The sequence below is a fragment of the Mus caroli genome, unplaced genomic scaffold (assembly GCF_978045245.1).
Source record: "Mus caroli unplaced genomic scaffold, Mus_caroli_1 scaffold_11, whole genome shotgun sequence".
In the NCBI taxonomy this organism is placed as follows: domain Eukaryota; kingdom Metazoa; phylum Chordata; class Mammalia; order Rodentia; family Muridae; genus Mus; species Mus caroli.
In genome coordinates, this window is record NW_028227266.1 from 17,600,798 (window position 1) to 17,617,199 (window position 16,402).

General features: G+C 49.9%; 1 protein-coding gene across 1 annotated transcript; it reads left to right on the forward strand.

Annotated features, from left to right (window-relative positions):
- Nucleotides 1-2,469: 2,469 nt before the first annotated feature.
- Nucleotides 2,470-13,475, forward strand: Pin1 (peptidylprolyl cis/trans isomerase, NIMA-interacting 1). The gene is made up of 4 exons (XM_021172184.3): nucleotides 2,470-2,575; nucleotides 5,978-6,196; nucleotides 12,078-12,188; nucleotides 12,955-13,475. The coding sequence occupies exons 1-4, from the start codon at nucleotides 2,518-2,520 to the stop codon at nucleotides 13,062-13,064; spliced, it is 498 nt and encodes a 165-aa protein (XP_021027843.1). The 5' UTR covers nucleotides 2,470-2,517; the 3' UTR covers nucleotides 13,065-13,475.
- Nucleotides 13,476-16,402: the final 2,927 nt, after the last annotated feature.

Here is a 16,402-nt window from a genome sequence, read left to right on the forward strand (position 1 = left end):
TACTTGCTTACCCCTGATACTGCTACCAGAATGTAGTTTTTCTGTGTTCCTTATCTTAACTCCTTGTACCATGCATTTGGGGCTGCTCTGTAAAAAGTGTTCCTTTCCAAGCAGTCGCCAGCTGGCTTAATACAGACTATCAATTTGAAATCTTGCCATGTCCTCTGAGCTCCACACATGCACTAAACCATGACTCAGGTTAATAATAAACATTATTTGGGTTTTCAGGTGAATTTTGTTATTGTTGGTTATGAAGCAGGTTCTCTATATGTAGCTACGGCCTGTCTGAAACTTGAATGTACATCTGGCTGGCACTGAACCCAGATAACTATCTACCTCTACCTCCTGAGTTCTGAGATTAAAGCAAGACCACCACACCCTGCACAAAATAAACCGTTTGTTTGTTTGTTTGTTGAGATAAGATTTCTCTGTGTAACAGCCCTAACTCTCCTGGAACTCCTTTTGTAGACCAGGCTGGCCTTTTGTAGATCCATCTGTCTCCGCCTCCCCAGTGCTGGGATTAAAATCATGTGCTACCACATTTTAATGGAAACTTATGTGAATGCATTGAGTGTTTCCGGCTAGGAGGAACACAGTGAGGCTTCTTATCTGGTCTACATACTTCTAGACTGGTTTCAAATAAGAAAGTAGCCTTATTAAGTCTGTCATGTCATTTTTTGCTATTATGGTTTGAACTCTAGGTCTGAGCTATTCTCACTTTTTTTTTTTTTTAGACTGGGTCTTTTGTAGCCCTGAGTGTCTTGGAACTCACTGTATAAACCAGGCTGGCTTCAAACTCACAAAGATGTTTGTGTGTCAAGTCCTCAGGCTTGGTAGCAAATGCTCTTAGCCACTGAGTGCTGTCCTTGGGCCCATGCTTTGCTACTGTAAGGCTCTATCATTGAGGTTAAGCAGTTCACAGTGAGTGGTAGAGCCTGGCTTTAAACCCAGTCGAATCTTGCTTCTAATCATTCCCTTTCATGAGTTCATGTCACTGAGTGCCATCTTTTTTTAAGTCACACAGAGGTTTATACTATTGGTGAACTCACATTGAACCCCTCCCCCAACAGTGTCTTTGAAAATCATTATCTAGGGCCAGCAAGATGGGTAACTTGCCACGAAGCCTGACAACTTTAGTTTGACCTCCAGAATCCCATGGTGAAAGGAGAGATCAGAGTGCCACAAATTGTCCTCTTGACTACACAGTTTTCATGGCAGTATCCCTTATAAATGTAATCTTTTGTAAAGTAACTTTTTTTTTTTTTTTTAATTCTGGAGATGGGGTTTCTGTGTGTAACTCTGGCTGTCCTGGAACTCACTTTGTACACCAGGCTGGCCTTGAGCTTGGAGATCTGATTACCTCTGCCTTCCAAGTGCTAGGATTAAAGGCATTTGCCACCAACACTAGGCATAAAGTAACATTTTAAAGTTCTAATGTATATGAGTGTTTTGCCTGCATGTATGTGTGGATGCATACTACGTGCAGGCCTGGTGAATTGAAAAGGTCTTGTGGAAGAGTAGCTAGGGCTCTTAACCACTGAGCCATCTCTCTAGCTCTACACAGATTTTTTTTTTCCTTTTGCTTGTTTGTTCGTTTGTTTGTTGAGACAAGGCTTCCTGTGAAGCCCTGGCTGTCCTGAAATTCACTTTGAAGAGCAGGCTGTTCTCAAACTCAGAGAATTGCCTGCCTTTGCCTCCTGAGTACTGGGATTGAAGGTATACACTAGCACACCCTTTTCCTCAGACTACCAATTGACTAAAACCGATCGTTGGAGCTGTCCACCCTCTTCTACTCCCTTTCCTCATCCTAGTGGTAACGCTCTCACCTATCAGTCACCTGCCTAGAAGCCAGGAGGAGCCCATGGAGAAGGAATAAGTCGAAGTAGGTTCTAAAAAAGATACGGAAAGTGGGTGAATGGACCAGTTAAATGGTTCGCCTTGTAAAAACCAAAAGGGACTGGTTTCGCTTTGGACATTTGGGAAAAAACAGTGGGAAGGAGAACTCAAAAGCCAAATTTAGGCTCTGCATAGTTAGCCTCTGCATAGTTAGGCTCTGCATAGTCACCAAGGCAACTGCATTGCTATGGCAACGGCAAAGTACAGCAAAAGTACCCTGTATCTTAGTTCCAGCTGGCCACTTCCGCGTGGATGCTGGCGGACCTCCGAGAAAGGCTCAAGAAGGCCGGATTGGCTGCCTCAGGAGCCAGTCAAATAAACTATTTTGTGGCCTAAGCGAACCAAGAAAGCCTTTTGACGCTTAGAGGGAGCCACTTTCCCGGTTGGAGCACCCAATGACGTAGCTTCCAGACGAGCCAATCGGCAGTGGTGTTGGGAAAGTGGGAGGCTGTGTGTAGGGGCGGTCCGACCGCAGGAGAGTCCAATAAAAAGCTCGCGTGCTCGAGGCTCCGTGCTGCCGTCCAATTGGCGTTTCTATTGGACGAGCCAATCACCAGCGGCGCTGCTCTGGCGCGGGGTCAGAGCCGCGGAGGCGGAGCAGGCGCTGCGGCAGGAGGGAAGATGGCGGACGAGGAGAAGCTGCCACCCGGCTGGGAGAAGCGTATGAGTCGCAGCTCAGGTACCTCACGGGGGTCGCCTGGGGCCAGGGCGGGGCCTCGCGAGCTCGCGGAAGTTAGGCTGGAGCTCGCCGAGACAGGCGAGTCTCATCACCGGCCTGATTCGGGCATGGAGATCAGACCTCCACCGCGGATAACGGGCCCAGAAAGCCAGAAACTGAGGTAGGAGGTGGGGCAGGCACAGACGCGCCCCCGTCCTCGCCCACCGCTGAGCCCCGGTGCTCAGAGGTGACGAGGCTGCACCTCGGGGCTTCCTTGAGAGGAAGAGATCCGGACTCAGTGCAGAGGGCGTGGGCCGCCCTGATCTGAGTTCTCCCGCAGCATCCGAGACACGTGCCCGCTCATCCCGCCCCCCAACCCCCATCGGGACCCTGCGACAGTGATGGCTTCTAACCAGGCCAGTTCGTCTCTGGGTCAAGTATGGTACCAAGGTCTTTGAAAGACTTTAAGTTCTTTCATAAGTCCATGTCGGTGTGGTCTCACATTCTCCTACCCTCTCTCCCCCCCCCCACCCCACCCTCTTCTCTCCTCTCCTCTCCTCTCTCTTCCTTTTACCCTATCCCCACCCCCACCTCCATATCTCCCTCCCTCCCTCTCTTTTTCCTTGGCTTATTCTCTCTCCTCCTCCTCCTCCTCCTCCTCCTCTCTTTAGCTACCCTCTTTCAAAAGAAGACTTGCTCTTATTTTTGAGGTGAGAGAAACTGAGGCCAGGACACGGAAAGAACTCATCTGATAATGCACTTCAGTTACTAGGAATGCCCTGGATTGCAATGATTTTTAATTTTAATTTTATTTTTATTTTTACTGTTTTTGATCCCAAGCATCCCCTTCCTCGGTGTCAGTGGCAACGCCTAGAGTAGGCTACAAGGATCTCAGGTAGAGCTAGGGTCGCTGCAGCCTACAGAGCTCTCTCAGAATTCTTAGTTATTAAGCATCAGGGTTCTGGAGACTGCGTGTGTTGGCTCTCTCTGAGTTAACCCAGCTAGGTTTAATGCCATTCACTTTCCCCTTTTTTGTCGAGGGTGGATGTGGAAAGGTATTAGACAGAGCCTCATAAAGACAGGTTACTCTTGAATTCTTGGTCCCCTGCTTCAGCTCCCCCAAGTGCTGAAATTACAGGCATGCTCCACTTTGCCCAATGTATTTATTGAGGCAGTCTTTATTAGTAATACTTACTTAGTGTGTGTGCAAGTGGGGAGCGGACAATAACTTGCAAGAGGTTTTTTCCTTCTACCATGAGTAACTAACTCATATCCTCAAGCTTGGCTGTAAGCACTTACCCACTGAGCCATTTTCTTTCTTTCCTTTTTAAGACTCTGTGTGTGTGTGTGTGTGAGAGAGAGAGAGAGAACAAACTCAGACTAATCTTGAACTTGCTGCTTACCCTAGGATAGCCTTGAACCTCTGGTGTCTGCTGGCATTACATGACACAGATTAATTAGCTGACGTAAAGTCTTCCTGTGTAGCCCAAGCCAGCTTCTAGCTCACGATCCTTCTGTTTCAGCCTCTCAGCACTGGGACTAAAGTTCTCTGCCTTTATACCTGACTCTGATGTCCTTATCCTCTGGCCCCAGTTCTGCAGATGAGAAAGCTGAGGTTCATGGAGATGGCCTGTTGGGAAGGTTTTAGTTGGATTTAGCTCCTGTCCAGGCTGCTCTATTCCTGGTGTGGGGTTGTGACTTCTAGCGGAAACTTGTTTCTAGCTGGGTGTGGTGGCACACAGCTGTATTTCCAGCACTTACACAGAAGCAGGAGGTCTAGCTCATGGCTATCCTGGGCTACATAAACTTTTTTTTTTTTAATACATGTATGGGCATTAGACTTGCATGTGTATTCCATATGCATGCAATACCCACAGAGAAGCCTGAAGAGGGTGCTAGACACCCTAGGACTAGAATTACAGACAGTTGTGAGCCTTCAGGTGGGCACTGGAAGTTGAACCCCAGTCCGATAGAAGAGCAGCTGGTGAAGCCTCCTGTAGTAAAACTCTTTTACACGCACACACCTCTACCCGTCTGCCTAGCTATGGACCAATCCCAATTCTTGCCATTTGTTCTCAGTAGGACTATGAAAGCCCTTCTTTCGTGGGTAACACTCAGCCCTTCTCTGGTGCTAGATCAGCTATGTAACCCGGAATGACTCTCAGCTCTTGGAGTGACCCAGAATCTACTGGGTCCTTCCTTCAGCTTCTGCCATACCCCTCCCCTCTCCTCTTCTTTTCTCTTTCACTTTTTTGAGACAGTCTTGCAAACTTACCTTTACTGGCTTCAAACTGCAGACATCCATCCCCCTGCCTCAGCCTCCCTAATGCTAAGCATACAGGTATGCCTCACTAAGCCAGACTTTTCCCTCAGGTGTTTCCTTTGCCATCTCCTTTATGCTCTTCACTGTCACTCAGGTGACAGCAGGTCCCAAATAATGCTGCTTCCTTGCTCTGACTTAGGCCACCAGTGCAGGGGTCAAGAATAGAACTTTGGGGGCTGGTGAGATGGCTCAGTGGGTAAGAGCACCCGACTGCTCTTCCGAAGGTCTGGAGTTCAAATCCCAGCAACCACATGGTGGCTCACAACCATCTGTAACAAGATCTGACTCCCTCTTCTGGAGTGTCTGAAGACAGCTACAGTATACTTACATATAATAAATAAATAAATAAATAAATAAATAAATAAATAAATCTTTAAAAAAAAAAAAGAATAGAACTTTGGGGTATCTATCTCTGTTTATGCACAAGACACAAATGCTGCTGCTGTAAGCAGAGATGGAGGAGGTGGTGCCTAGGGTTTGTTTGGAATGGAGCAATGGGTAAGAACAGTTACACTTTTTATCTTTTGGTGCTATGTGGTCCTGGGACTTGAATCTAGAACCTCACAAGTGCCAAGCAAGCATGAACCAGTGAGCTAGAACCTCAGCCCATACTGTTTGTTTGTTGTGTATGTTTGGAATTGGGTCCCTTGTAGCCAAGGCTATTCTCAAACTAAAGCTGAGGAAGCTTTTGAGAATCTGATTGTATTTATTTTGTAAGGTGGCACTATGCCATGGTGTATATGTGGAGGTCAGAGGACATCTCAAGGCTGATGGCTTCTCTTCTTCCACTGGGCAACTTCGAGGAGATCAAACTCAGGTTGTCAGACTTGGCAAGTTCCCTTACCTGCAGAGCCATCTAGAAGGCCTGGAAGCTGTTTTATCTGTTTTACTGATTTAGTGTCTGTCTGGTACCACCTAAAGCATTAGCACAGCCCTGACAGGTCCTGATGGGGACAGCATCCTCCCCAGCCTTTAGCATGCGGTAGAACAGGAAATGGATCTGCTAACTAACGCACCTCCTGAGCCAGTCGTTATCCTGGTTTTGGGATGGAGGCCTCCTTGGCCCAGCCCCAGCTGAAGTAGGTGCTGCTCTCCCCCAGGCCGGGTATACTACTTCAATCACATCACCAACGCCAGCCAGTGGGAGCGGCCCAGCGGCGGCAGCACTGTTGGAGGCAGCAGCAAGAATGGCCAGGGTGAGCCTGCCAGGGTACGCTGCTCACATCTGCTGGTGAAGCACAGCCAGTCTCGGAGGCCCTCATCCTGGCGGCAGGAAAAGATCACCAGGAGCAAGGAGGAGGCCCTGGAGCTCATCAATGGTGAGTAGGGGAGGGAGCAGGGCTTGTTGGAGGTCCTCTCTCAACTGGGTCAGGGGCTACCTCAGGTTCTTTTCCTGTTCCTGTGACAAAATACTCCGCCAGGGGCCAGCAAGAGGGTTCAGCAGGCAAAGGCACGTGCTGCTAAAGCTGAGGGCCCAAGTTCCATTCCGGGATACGTGTGCAGAAAGCCCACTCCTGGGAGTTTTCTGTCACCCCCAAGAGCACCACAGCATGTGTGCTTCCCTGCCCCAATAAATAAGTAGAGTTTTAAAATGAGGTTGGTTGGTTTGTTTATTTGGTTTTTGTTTGTTTGTTTTAACTGCTAAGGAGACTTACAGGGAGCCTTGACTTTCGTCTCTAGTACCCTGTGAGCCTGGCATGGTCATGCAAACCTGTAATCTCTGCATGGAGATAGAGACAGAGGATCAGAGGTTCAGGCTGGGGCTGGGGCTGGGAAGACGGCTCAGTGGGCAAAGGTACTTGCAACTAAACTTAAGGGCCTGCATGTATGTATGTGCAGCATGTGTGTGTCTGGTGTCAGGAGGCGAGAAGGCATCAGTCAAGTTCCCTAAAATTGGATTAGGTTTGTCAGCTACTGTGTGGTGCTACAGACTAAACCCAGTTTTTTTGTGAATGTAGCCTGTGCTCTTAACTTCTAATCTATATTTTCAGCCATATGTATATGGGAACACACATGTTCAAGTGTGGAAGTCAAAGCACAATTCTTAGGGGTGAGCTTTCACCTACTTTGTGAGTCCTGGGGATTGAACTCAGATCATCAGGTTCAGTCACCTGCTAAGCCATCTTGCTGGCCCTTTGTGTGATGTGTTTGAGATTATTTTATATGTGTGATTGTCTGCATGTATGTATATACAGCACATGAATTCCTGCTGCTCATACAGGCCAGAAGAGGACATCAGATCCCCAGGAACTAGAGTTACAGGCAGTTGTGAGCTGCCATATGTATGCTGTAAACCAGACCAGGGTCCTCAGGAAGAGCCAACCAGTGCTCTTAAGCACTGACCCAGCTCTCCAGTTCGTTTGGTTTTTATTGAGAACACTGGCTCTCCTTGAACTCATTGCAAGGGGATCAGGTGACAGTGATAGGAGGGAGCAGTATCTGCCCCTGCTGCTAGCCTTGGCCTGGAGGTACCGTTAGTTCCCCTTCTGCCTTTAGGAAACAGACTGCCTGTTCTGGAAGCAGCACTTCTGCATCCCTGCTGCAGCTTCTTTTCCAGCACTGGCTCCTCTACAGCTGCTGGATGGCAGCCAGAGGAAACCTGAAGCCCAGCTGGTATCATTGCCGTGTCCTTGTCTGAGACAGCCAAGCTGTGGACAGACCCTGGCTCCCTGTCCCATGTTGCTTTGTCCCTACTCATTAAGGTCCTGAGAATCCAGGGAGGCTCAGAACCAGAATGTGCGCAGCACCTTTCTAGGCTTCAAAGACCAGCTACCTCCTCTGACTGAGTGATGTCCTTCCAGCCTGGTGGCCTATGGCTATGCCTCTGGGCCCCTCCTGCTCAGCCTTGGGTCACCTATGATCTGAGAGGGATTGTTTAAGCATTTTTAGTTAAGGAACCACCCTTTGGTTCATTCTGTGCCTTAGTCTGCAGCAACACAATGCTACAAGCTTTGTAGCTTAGTTTCTTTCTCACGGTTCTGGAAAAATCTATGCCTCTTGTTTTCCTCTAGAGTCACTCTCAAACACCAGCAAACCTACACTCTCTCACTCTCCTCTGTAGTTTCCTGGTGAGATTGCTTTTCTGGACTTGCAGAGAGCTGCTTCTGTTGTGTCCTTTGGTGACCTTGGCAGTGGTTTGGTTTGGTTTGGTTTGGCTTGGCTTGGCTTGCTTGGCTTGGCTTGGTTTTTCGAAACAGGGTATCTCTGTGTGGCCCTGGCTGTTCTGGAACTCTCTGTAGACCAGGCTGGTCTCAAACTCAGAGATCCATCTGCTTCTGCCTTCGAGTACTGGGATTAAAAGGTACCTTGGCTATCTTCACCTTTCTTTAAAGATAGAGCTTATGCAGCCCAGGCAGGCCTTATAATTTCCCATGTAGCCAAGGGTGACCTTGAACTTCTGACCTGCTCATCTCTGGCTCCTAAATGTTGGGATTACAGGTTTGCACTGCTGTCCTTGATTTAGAGATTGAGCCTGGGACCTGGTGTAGGAAGGAGAGCACTCCACTCAGCTAAAGCCTGAGTTAGCCTGGCTGTGCCTCTCCTTATGAATAGGACCTCATCATAGCATTTCAAGTCCCACCCTACAGACTCCTTGTCTCCCAGGGCAGTCAGACCAGGAGCCAGGGTGTCTTCACAGTGCATATTGGGACACTAGCGTGCAGCCATAGCAGAAGAGTGGGCATGTGTAGCTACCAAGGGTTTGTTCTACATTAGCCTTGACTATGGCAGTCACTCATTCATCCCTCAGAACAACCCTCTGAAGTGAGAGTTTTCATTAGCCCATTACATTTTGTTTGTTTGTTTGAGTTTTGTTGTTTTGTTTTGTTTTTCGAGACAGGGTTTCTCTGTGTAGCCCTGACTGTCCTGGAACTCACTTTGTAGACCAGGCTGGCCTCAAAATCTGCCTGCCTCTGCCTCCCAAGTACTGGGAATAAAGGCTTGCGTCACCACGCCCGGCCATTTTTTCTTTTGCACTTGTTTATTTGTATGTGTACAAGTATGCCAGAGCAGCCGTGTGGGGGTTAGAGGACAGCCTGCAGGGAGAGTCGGTTCTCCTGTTCCTGAGGATGGGGCTCCCACAGTTAGGGATGGACAAGCACCTTGACCACTGAGCCAGCTCCCCAGCTCCCAGCTGCCCCAGCTCCTAAAGCAGGATCCTACCCTCCCTTCCCTGAGGCCATTGGATACTGGATCCTCACAAGGCTGGGAACCACAGAGCAGAGCCAGGTCTCAGCAACTGGAGTCTGAAGCTGGTCCTGCCACTCTCCTGAACCTCAGGGACTGCTGAACCCACACATGTCTGCAGAGGTGGACATTCACCTGTTAGGTTTGCTGTCTAAGGGACTCCTGGATGCCTTTGTCTTAGTCACTGCTCCACTGTTCCATTGCTGTGAAGAAACACCATGATCAAGGCAACTTGAAGAAGAGGCATGTAATTGGGGCTAGCTTACCATTTCAGAGGTTAGTCCATTATCACCATGGCAGGGAGCATGGTGGCACAAATGGTACTGGAGAAGTACTAAGAGCTTTACATTCTGATCTACAGCAGACAGGCAGAGAGAGACACTGGGCCTGGTGTGGCTGTTTAAAATCTCAGCCCATCCCTAGTGACACACTTCTTACAACAAGGCCATACCTACTAATCCTTTTCCAAAAGTCCCATTCCTTGGTGACTAAGCATTCAAATATATGAGTCTGTGGGGCCATTTGTACTCAAACTACTACAACTGCATTAGCACGCTGGCTGGGGTGCTATTGACCAAGTTGGACAAGCCTCTCAGATGGACAAGCCTCTCAGATGGACAAGCCTCTCAGATGGGAGTTACTTCTTCCCCACCTTCCCCACCTGAGGCTGTGATTTGTCCTGAAGAAAGTCCAGGGAGTCTAGCCTCAGCCCTGAATACAGAGGTCCAGGTAACAAAAAGCGAGAAATAGCAGTGTCTGTCTAAAGAATAGTGATAGGTCCCCATCTCCTTCCTCAGGGATAGTTTCTGCTTCATTTATTCATTAATTCCTTGGCCACCAGGAATTCCTGCCTTGTGCACAGGTCTAGACAGAAGAGTAGGGAACGGTGGTAAATGAGGGCCCCTGGCTAGATTTCTTTTCTGAGACAGTATCTATGCCTCAGTGTCCTGAGTGCTGGGATTACAGGACTGTACCATCCAGCTCAATGCTTTCTTTATTAAATGGCTATATCTTGACAGTGTGTATGTAAGAACACCTCTGGCTATCCCATCTACATTTCCCTGTGACCATGGCTACAACTAGGTGACACTGCCTCAGGGCTGGAGCTGGCCAAAATTCCTGAGTACATCCTTTGATCCCCACAGAAGAACACAACCAGACAGCCAGGGAGATGCGAATCAGGTGCTTGCCAGGTCAGGGTTACCGATATGATTCATTCTGTACTAGGGGACTCTTGATACCAAGGGTGGTTTCCAGATAAGTCACTAGGATGTACAGGTCAAACCACATAGTCCTGTGTATCTCTGACAGACTCTAGGCAGTGGTTTATGGAGACAGCCTCTTCCGACCAATGTAGAAAGAGGGGAGTTGGGGATCCCTTGATAGCCAGGTGTGCCCTGACAGGTTGTAGACCAAATACCAAGGTAACTGCCATGTAGTACATTCAGATAGGGGTGACTCCTGGCTGTCAGTCAGTCAGTCATATTGCCTGCCCCCTGTGTCAGGCAATAGGAACCTTGAGGCCCTGAGCGCTCAGGAATGGCTGGGTTCCTGGCCCTCAAGGCACTGGTTGTAGCAGCTAGTAACCTTACTTGTTGTACAAGTACCAGTTGGGACCTTCAGTGATGTGCACACTGAGCAGCTCGGGTGGGAAGTGTGGGTGGAAGTCCAACAGCAGCTGTGGCAGGCCACCCTGTGGAGCCTCATGTAGATTGTATGGCCGTGACCAACAGTCCAGGAGCTGAAGCAGAAAGGTTGAAGATTCAAGAATAGCCTGAGCTGCATAGGAGGCTATGTCTCGGAGATAAAAAGGACAGAGTCCTGTACAGGCCATCTGGGAAAACTGAGAGAGAGCTGCTCAGGTCAGGGGGGCTGCCCTGGGAGTCTCTGTGTGCCATGGCTACAAGTTAGGCAGAAGATGGGGGCAGGATGGGCTGTCTTGTGTCTGTGTCTAGGGCTTTCTTACCCACCTCGGGTGCTACCTAGACCAGGTGCCTGGCAGTCTCCCCACCTTGCACATGTCTGAGAGTGCATAGCACAGGCTCACATGCATCCGCACGGTACTGTGCTCTCACTCCCCTGGGCCTGGGTCCTTTCAATTGTTTTGTTGTTTGTCTGACTTTGTTTTCTTTTGTTTAGGTGGGGGGTTGGTAAGAGTGCATGAAGGTCAGAGGATACAACTTGCAGAAGTTGATTCTTCAATTCTTGTAGGTTCCAGGGATAGAACCCAGATAGTCAGGCCGTGTGACAAGTGATTTTTATTGTTATTGTTGTTTTGAGGCTTTGCTTCAGTCACTATTCACCTTCTTTCCAGCAGCCCTGGCTTCCTGACCCCGCAGGAGAGTCATGACCCAGTAGAGCCGCTTTAATGTCTCCTGAGCTCTGCCAGTACAGTGTGGTACCTTGCCTATGGGACCATTGTACAAGCACTCACACACAGTCCTTACAACCTCACTGCCCCAGCAAGTACTCTGCTGTGCCTCCATGTTGCGCAGATGGAGACTCCTACTGCCCACAGCTGAAGAGGTCACCAGCTCCAGTGAAGAGCTTGGCTGCATGCTAGCTGGCTGCAGGTCTCCAGAGCCTTGACATTGCCCCAGGAGTAGGGGTGGGCAGTCATCTGCTGTGAGGTTTCAGCTCTGTGTCCAGGCCTGAGAAGAGGTCACTGCGTGTATGGGTGCTTCAATTCCTGTGCACCGTGGATGACTGGCCTGGCTATTCAGATCATGCTATGGCCATAGGCACGTGAGGATGGGCCACAGGTTTGCACCCTTGGGACATGCACATGGGAGGACTGTCTTCATGGGTGCACATATTAAGAGTACAGGATAAGGGTGTGATTGCTTGGGCATGAGGGTATGGGAGGTGTTGTGGGTGCGATCAGCATAACCTTGTAGGGAACATGGTGCACAGGTTGGGCAGGTCTGGCCTAGCTCCTAGGTGTGTCCGGTTCTTCCTGCATCCTGTCTGGCCTCTATGTATCTGATGCGCGGCTCTCCCCTTGTATCCCTACAGGCTATATCCAGAAGATTAAGTCAGGAGAGGAAGACTTTGAATCTCTGGCCTCACAGTTCAGTGATTGCAGCTCTGCCAAAGCCAGGGGAGACCTGGGTCCCTTCAGCAGAGGTGGGCAAGAGTGGACACCACCACACCCAGCACCTTCCCTCAGTGTTCTGGGTGGAAGGGCCCGAGGAGGGCAGCTCCGGAGCACAGGCCTTCCTGTCCACCAGGTGGCAGCATAGCCCTCAGGCTTCCTGGCCTGGGTTCTTTGTACTGCAGAAGGGATATAAAACCTCCTTAGTATCTTTCCTCCCAGGATCATTGTCCCCCTCACAGGCCCATCAAGGTGATTCTGGTTTGTCACTGGCATCTTCTGGTAGAGCTATAGGAAGGGACCCCCTGAGCATTCCAGCTCTTTTGCCCCTTTGGCAGGTAGGGAAAATGGACAAGGGAGACAACCCAGAGCTCAGACCTATCTGCCAAGGGCAGAGGAAAGTAGATCCCTTCTTCCCCCTCCATCTTCTCTCCTTCATCTCTTTGGCGTGGACTGGAAGTGTGAGGTATGGGCCCCTGCCTTGGAGTCAGGTAGCAAGCTTCTGCTGTCAGCCCTGGCCACCTCCCTGCAGGATAGATAATGTTCAGCCAGGAATCTGGAGTTCATCATGCAGTGTGTCTAAATGTACAGCACAGCTCTGTCTACTATCTCTCATTCTGTCATTGGGCTTCCCGGGGCCTCCTTAATGGGCCTGTGGCTCTCAGCTGGGCCACAGCTCATCACTGCACAGTGACAGGGCTATAAAACCCATGATGAATATGCTTGAGACTGAATGCAGGCAGGAGCCCCGTCTGCTGTGCAGCCTGTGCCTGACCTCCACTGTCTGCTGTTTCACAGGTCAGATGCAGAAACCGTTTGAGGATGCGTCGTTTGCTCTACGGACAGGGGAGATGAGTGGGCCCGTGTTCACGGACTCGGGCATCCATATCATCCTGCGCACAGAATGAGGGCAGGCACCTGGCCAGCCTGCTCCGGCTGCCACACAGCCCAGGATGCCCTTCCTGCTACTGTCACACAGTATTTATTGTTCCTAAAATGACTGGGAGGGGCTCTGAGCATCCTGCTCCCTGTTTGCCCCTATTCAGGGCTGTCCTAGCCAGGCTCCTTCTGGAGGAATTGACTTCAGAAGGGCAATGGGGATGGGGAGGCCCCCAGGCTCAGGGGGTCAGAGGTGACCTGATCCCCCAGGTCTCAGAGGCAGGCAGGCAGGAGGGCCTTCTTTCTTGTTAGTTATAATGCTCCATTTGTTCCTCTGTTCAGTTGCAAAAAGCAGACGCTCCACACCTGGCGATGCAGCAACTCAGCCTCAGGGTGCAGTGCAGCGCCCTACGCACCTTGCATTAAATCTGGAACCACTAGCTGGTGGTCCTGTATCATTACCTTCCTGGTGAGGTGTGGGGCCCTTGTCTCAGGGATGGGGCTTTTACCTACGTGCCCAGGTGGCCAGACTGTTCTCCAGCTCTAAAAAACCTTTTTCACAGCTTGGGGGGTGCTGGCAAGAATTCCTCCCACTAGTTATATTCCCAGGGCTGCAAATACCTCTGAGCCCCACCAGTCCAGACCCAATTGTATAAGCACCCTGGGGACTGTTCAGGTATGCGCAGACCACCCCACCCCACTTCCAGCTGTTAGGTCTGGAGTGATCCCAGGGGAACCTGGCTTAGCATCTGCCTTGGCACACCCCCAGTGCCCATCCCTCCCCCTCAGCACACAGACAGACTGCTTATTGGTGAGAACAAATCACCCAGCATCTGCCACCCACTTCTGACTGGATATTCCTGGGCTCCGCCACAAGACCTAGCACTCTCCAGGTGCTGTTTCCATGGTAACAGAGGCCCCCTCAACTGGAGGAGAGGGGGGCTTTATCAGCTCCCAGAAGAACAGAGATCCTATTGGAGGGGGCTGGGAAATGGATATTGCTTTGAGTGGCAGGTGGGGAGAGAAGGTGGGCTCCCACCTTGGCTAGGGCCCTATGTCTCCCACAACCGCCCCTGAGCCTATGGACTGAGGGCTCAGAATTCAATGAAGGCTTTCTGCATATACCCACAAGTGATGGGGGGCCCAGCCTGGGGGCAGTTCTAACCAGCAAGGCTTGGGGGCCAGAGCAACATTAAGCCTGGACCCCAAGAGAGCCTCCCTCCCCACAGGCCTGAGTCTCATGAACAGAGTCACCTGAGCCTGCTCCCATCTGGCTGCTTTCTAGAGCAATCGCTCTTTGCCAGCCGCCTGCTGGAGCATTTGTCATTAGGAAGGTTTAATGAGTTTTTTCCCAGCTCAGACAGGCACAGGCTGAGCTGAGTTGGCTATACCTCCAGCAAAATGTTCTCCAGTGGGCCAGTGGGGACTCAAGGCAAACAGTCACAATTTTGCTGTCTTGCAACAGTTGGGTGGACTCAGGAGGGAGTGGCAGCCCTCCAAGTATCATGGGGCCTTTGGAGGGAAGAAGAGGACCCCTAGCATAGCTTGCAACACCAAGAGCTCTGGAAGGTTTCCCTAGGGCCACTGCCACATCTGATCCACTGCCTGTAAGAAGCAGGTATTACCATAGTGGTAATTTGTGCATCCCTATGTGTGGCCATGTGACTTGGTATCTATGTTCTATATGATCCCAACCCACTGTCTAGGGTCTGTCCTTTGGACCCCTGCCAACCCCTTTTCCTGTCTACACAATTGTAAAAACCTAAGGCTGAACATTGCTGTTAGATAAATGAGCCCCAGGAGCCCACTCAGTGTCCCCAGCATATATTATTAACTACCTGTGGTTTCCCTCACCTGCTCCAAGTTCCCACCCAGACTTGCTACTGGGAACTGGCTATAAATCCTGGGCCTTTAGGATGGCAACAGTGTAACAAACCCCCACCCCCAAGGGATGGAAAATTCTCTTTGTGCAGACTCTACTGCTCATTCTTAATGGGCTCTTCTTAGACCAGACACGGGATTCTGGGTTATTGCTGCAGTAGGGAATGGCAGCCTCCTGATTATAGCCAAACGCTCATCTATGATTTAGAGCAAGTTGGTTAATTCAGCACCACATAGCTCAAGACAGACAAATTAACAGAATGGGTGAGGAGGGTAGGACCAATTGCTAATCCTTTGTAGTTGCAGCATGTGCCGAGTAATTTGTATATTAAGTGTATTTGCATTCAGGCATGCATGTGCACATGTGTGTGCATGTATTCATTGACTATATATTAAGAGTACATATAAGAGTGAGACAGTGGGTGCACTATCAGATGCTCTGGCCCAAGTAAACACTCAGTGCCCACCTGTGACAGACATCAGTCCTGTCCTTATGGAAACTTGTCTCAAGGCCCAAGTATACTCTAGCAAAGGCTAGAATTCCACAGTGCTGTAAGTGCAGCCTGGTTCTTTGAATCTGAGACCGTGACCACCTTGAGCACAAGTCACAGGCAAGAGACATGCACACTCCTTTTCCTTATTTGGAATTTTGAGACAAGATCTCACCCGGGTGGCATCAGCCTCCCCAGAACTGGTATGTCTAGTGGGTTCCTCCATGCCAAGCCTTTGCTGTCTTCAGTGGCATGAAGTTTGTCATGCTAATCCGGGGCTTTATTCTTTTCCCCAGTGTCGTGCTTGTTCACTTACGTGGGAATTAATTGCTCTTCTCGAGGATGCCTTTAGAAATTGGTTTTAAATGAGTGCATTAGGCAGCCCCATTCATTATTCATGGGTTTCCTTCCCAATATGGCATCCAAGTCTGAGTTCCCGGAGATGATTTAATCACAGAGGCCATTAATTAGAGATGGGGACAGCAGCCTCCTGGTGGCCTCAGCAGGGCGGGGTCATGGCCAGTGGAGATCTGCACATGCTGTTCCTGCTGTGGGTTCGGTGGGCTGGTGTGGGGGATGGGAAGCAGCATGTATCACTCGCTGCTCCATTTCAGCTGAAATCCCCGCACATCACTCACTGCTCTCCCAAGTTGTGATGCCTTGGCCTCAGCCTTTCTGAAGCTGTGACTTTAATACCTCATGTTGGGGTGACCCTCCAACCATAAAACTTTATTTTTGAAGCAGAGTTTCTCTGTGTAGCCCTGGCTGTCCTGGAACTCACTTTGTAGACCAGGCTGGCCTCGAACTCAGAAATCTGCCTGCCTCTGCCTCCCAAGTGCTGGGATTAAAGGTGTGCAGCACCACTGCCCGGCTCATAAAACTATTTTTGTTGCTCCTTCGTACCTGTAATTTTGCTACTGTTATGAACCATAAATATTTTTTAAGATAGAAGTTTGTCAGAGGGGTCTTGACCTACAGGTTGAGAACCACTATGC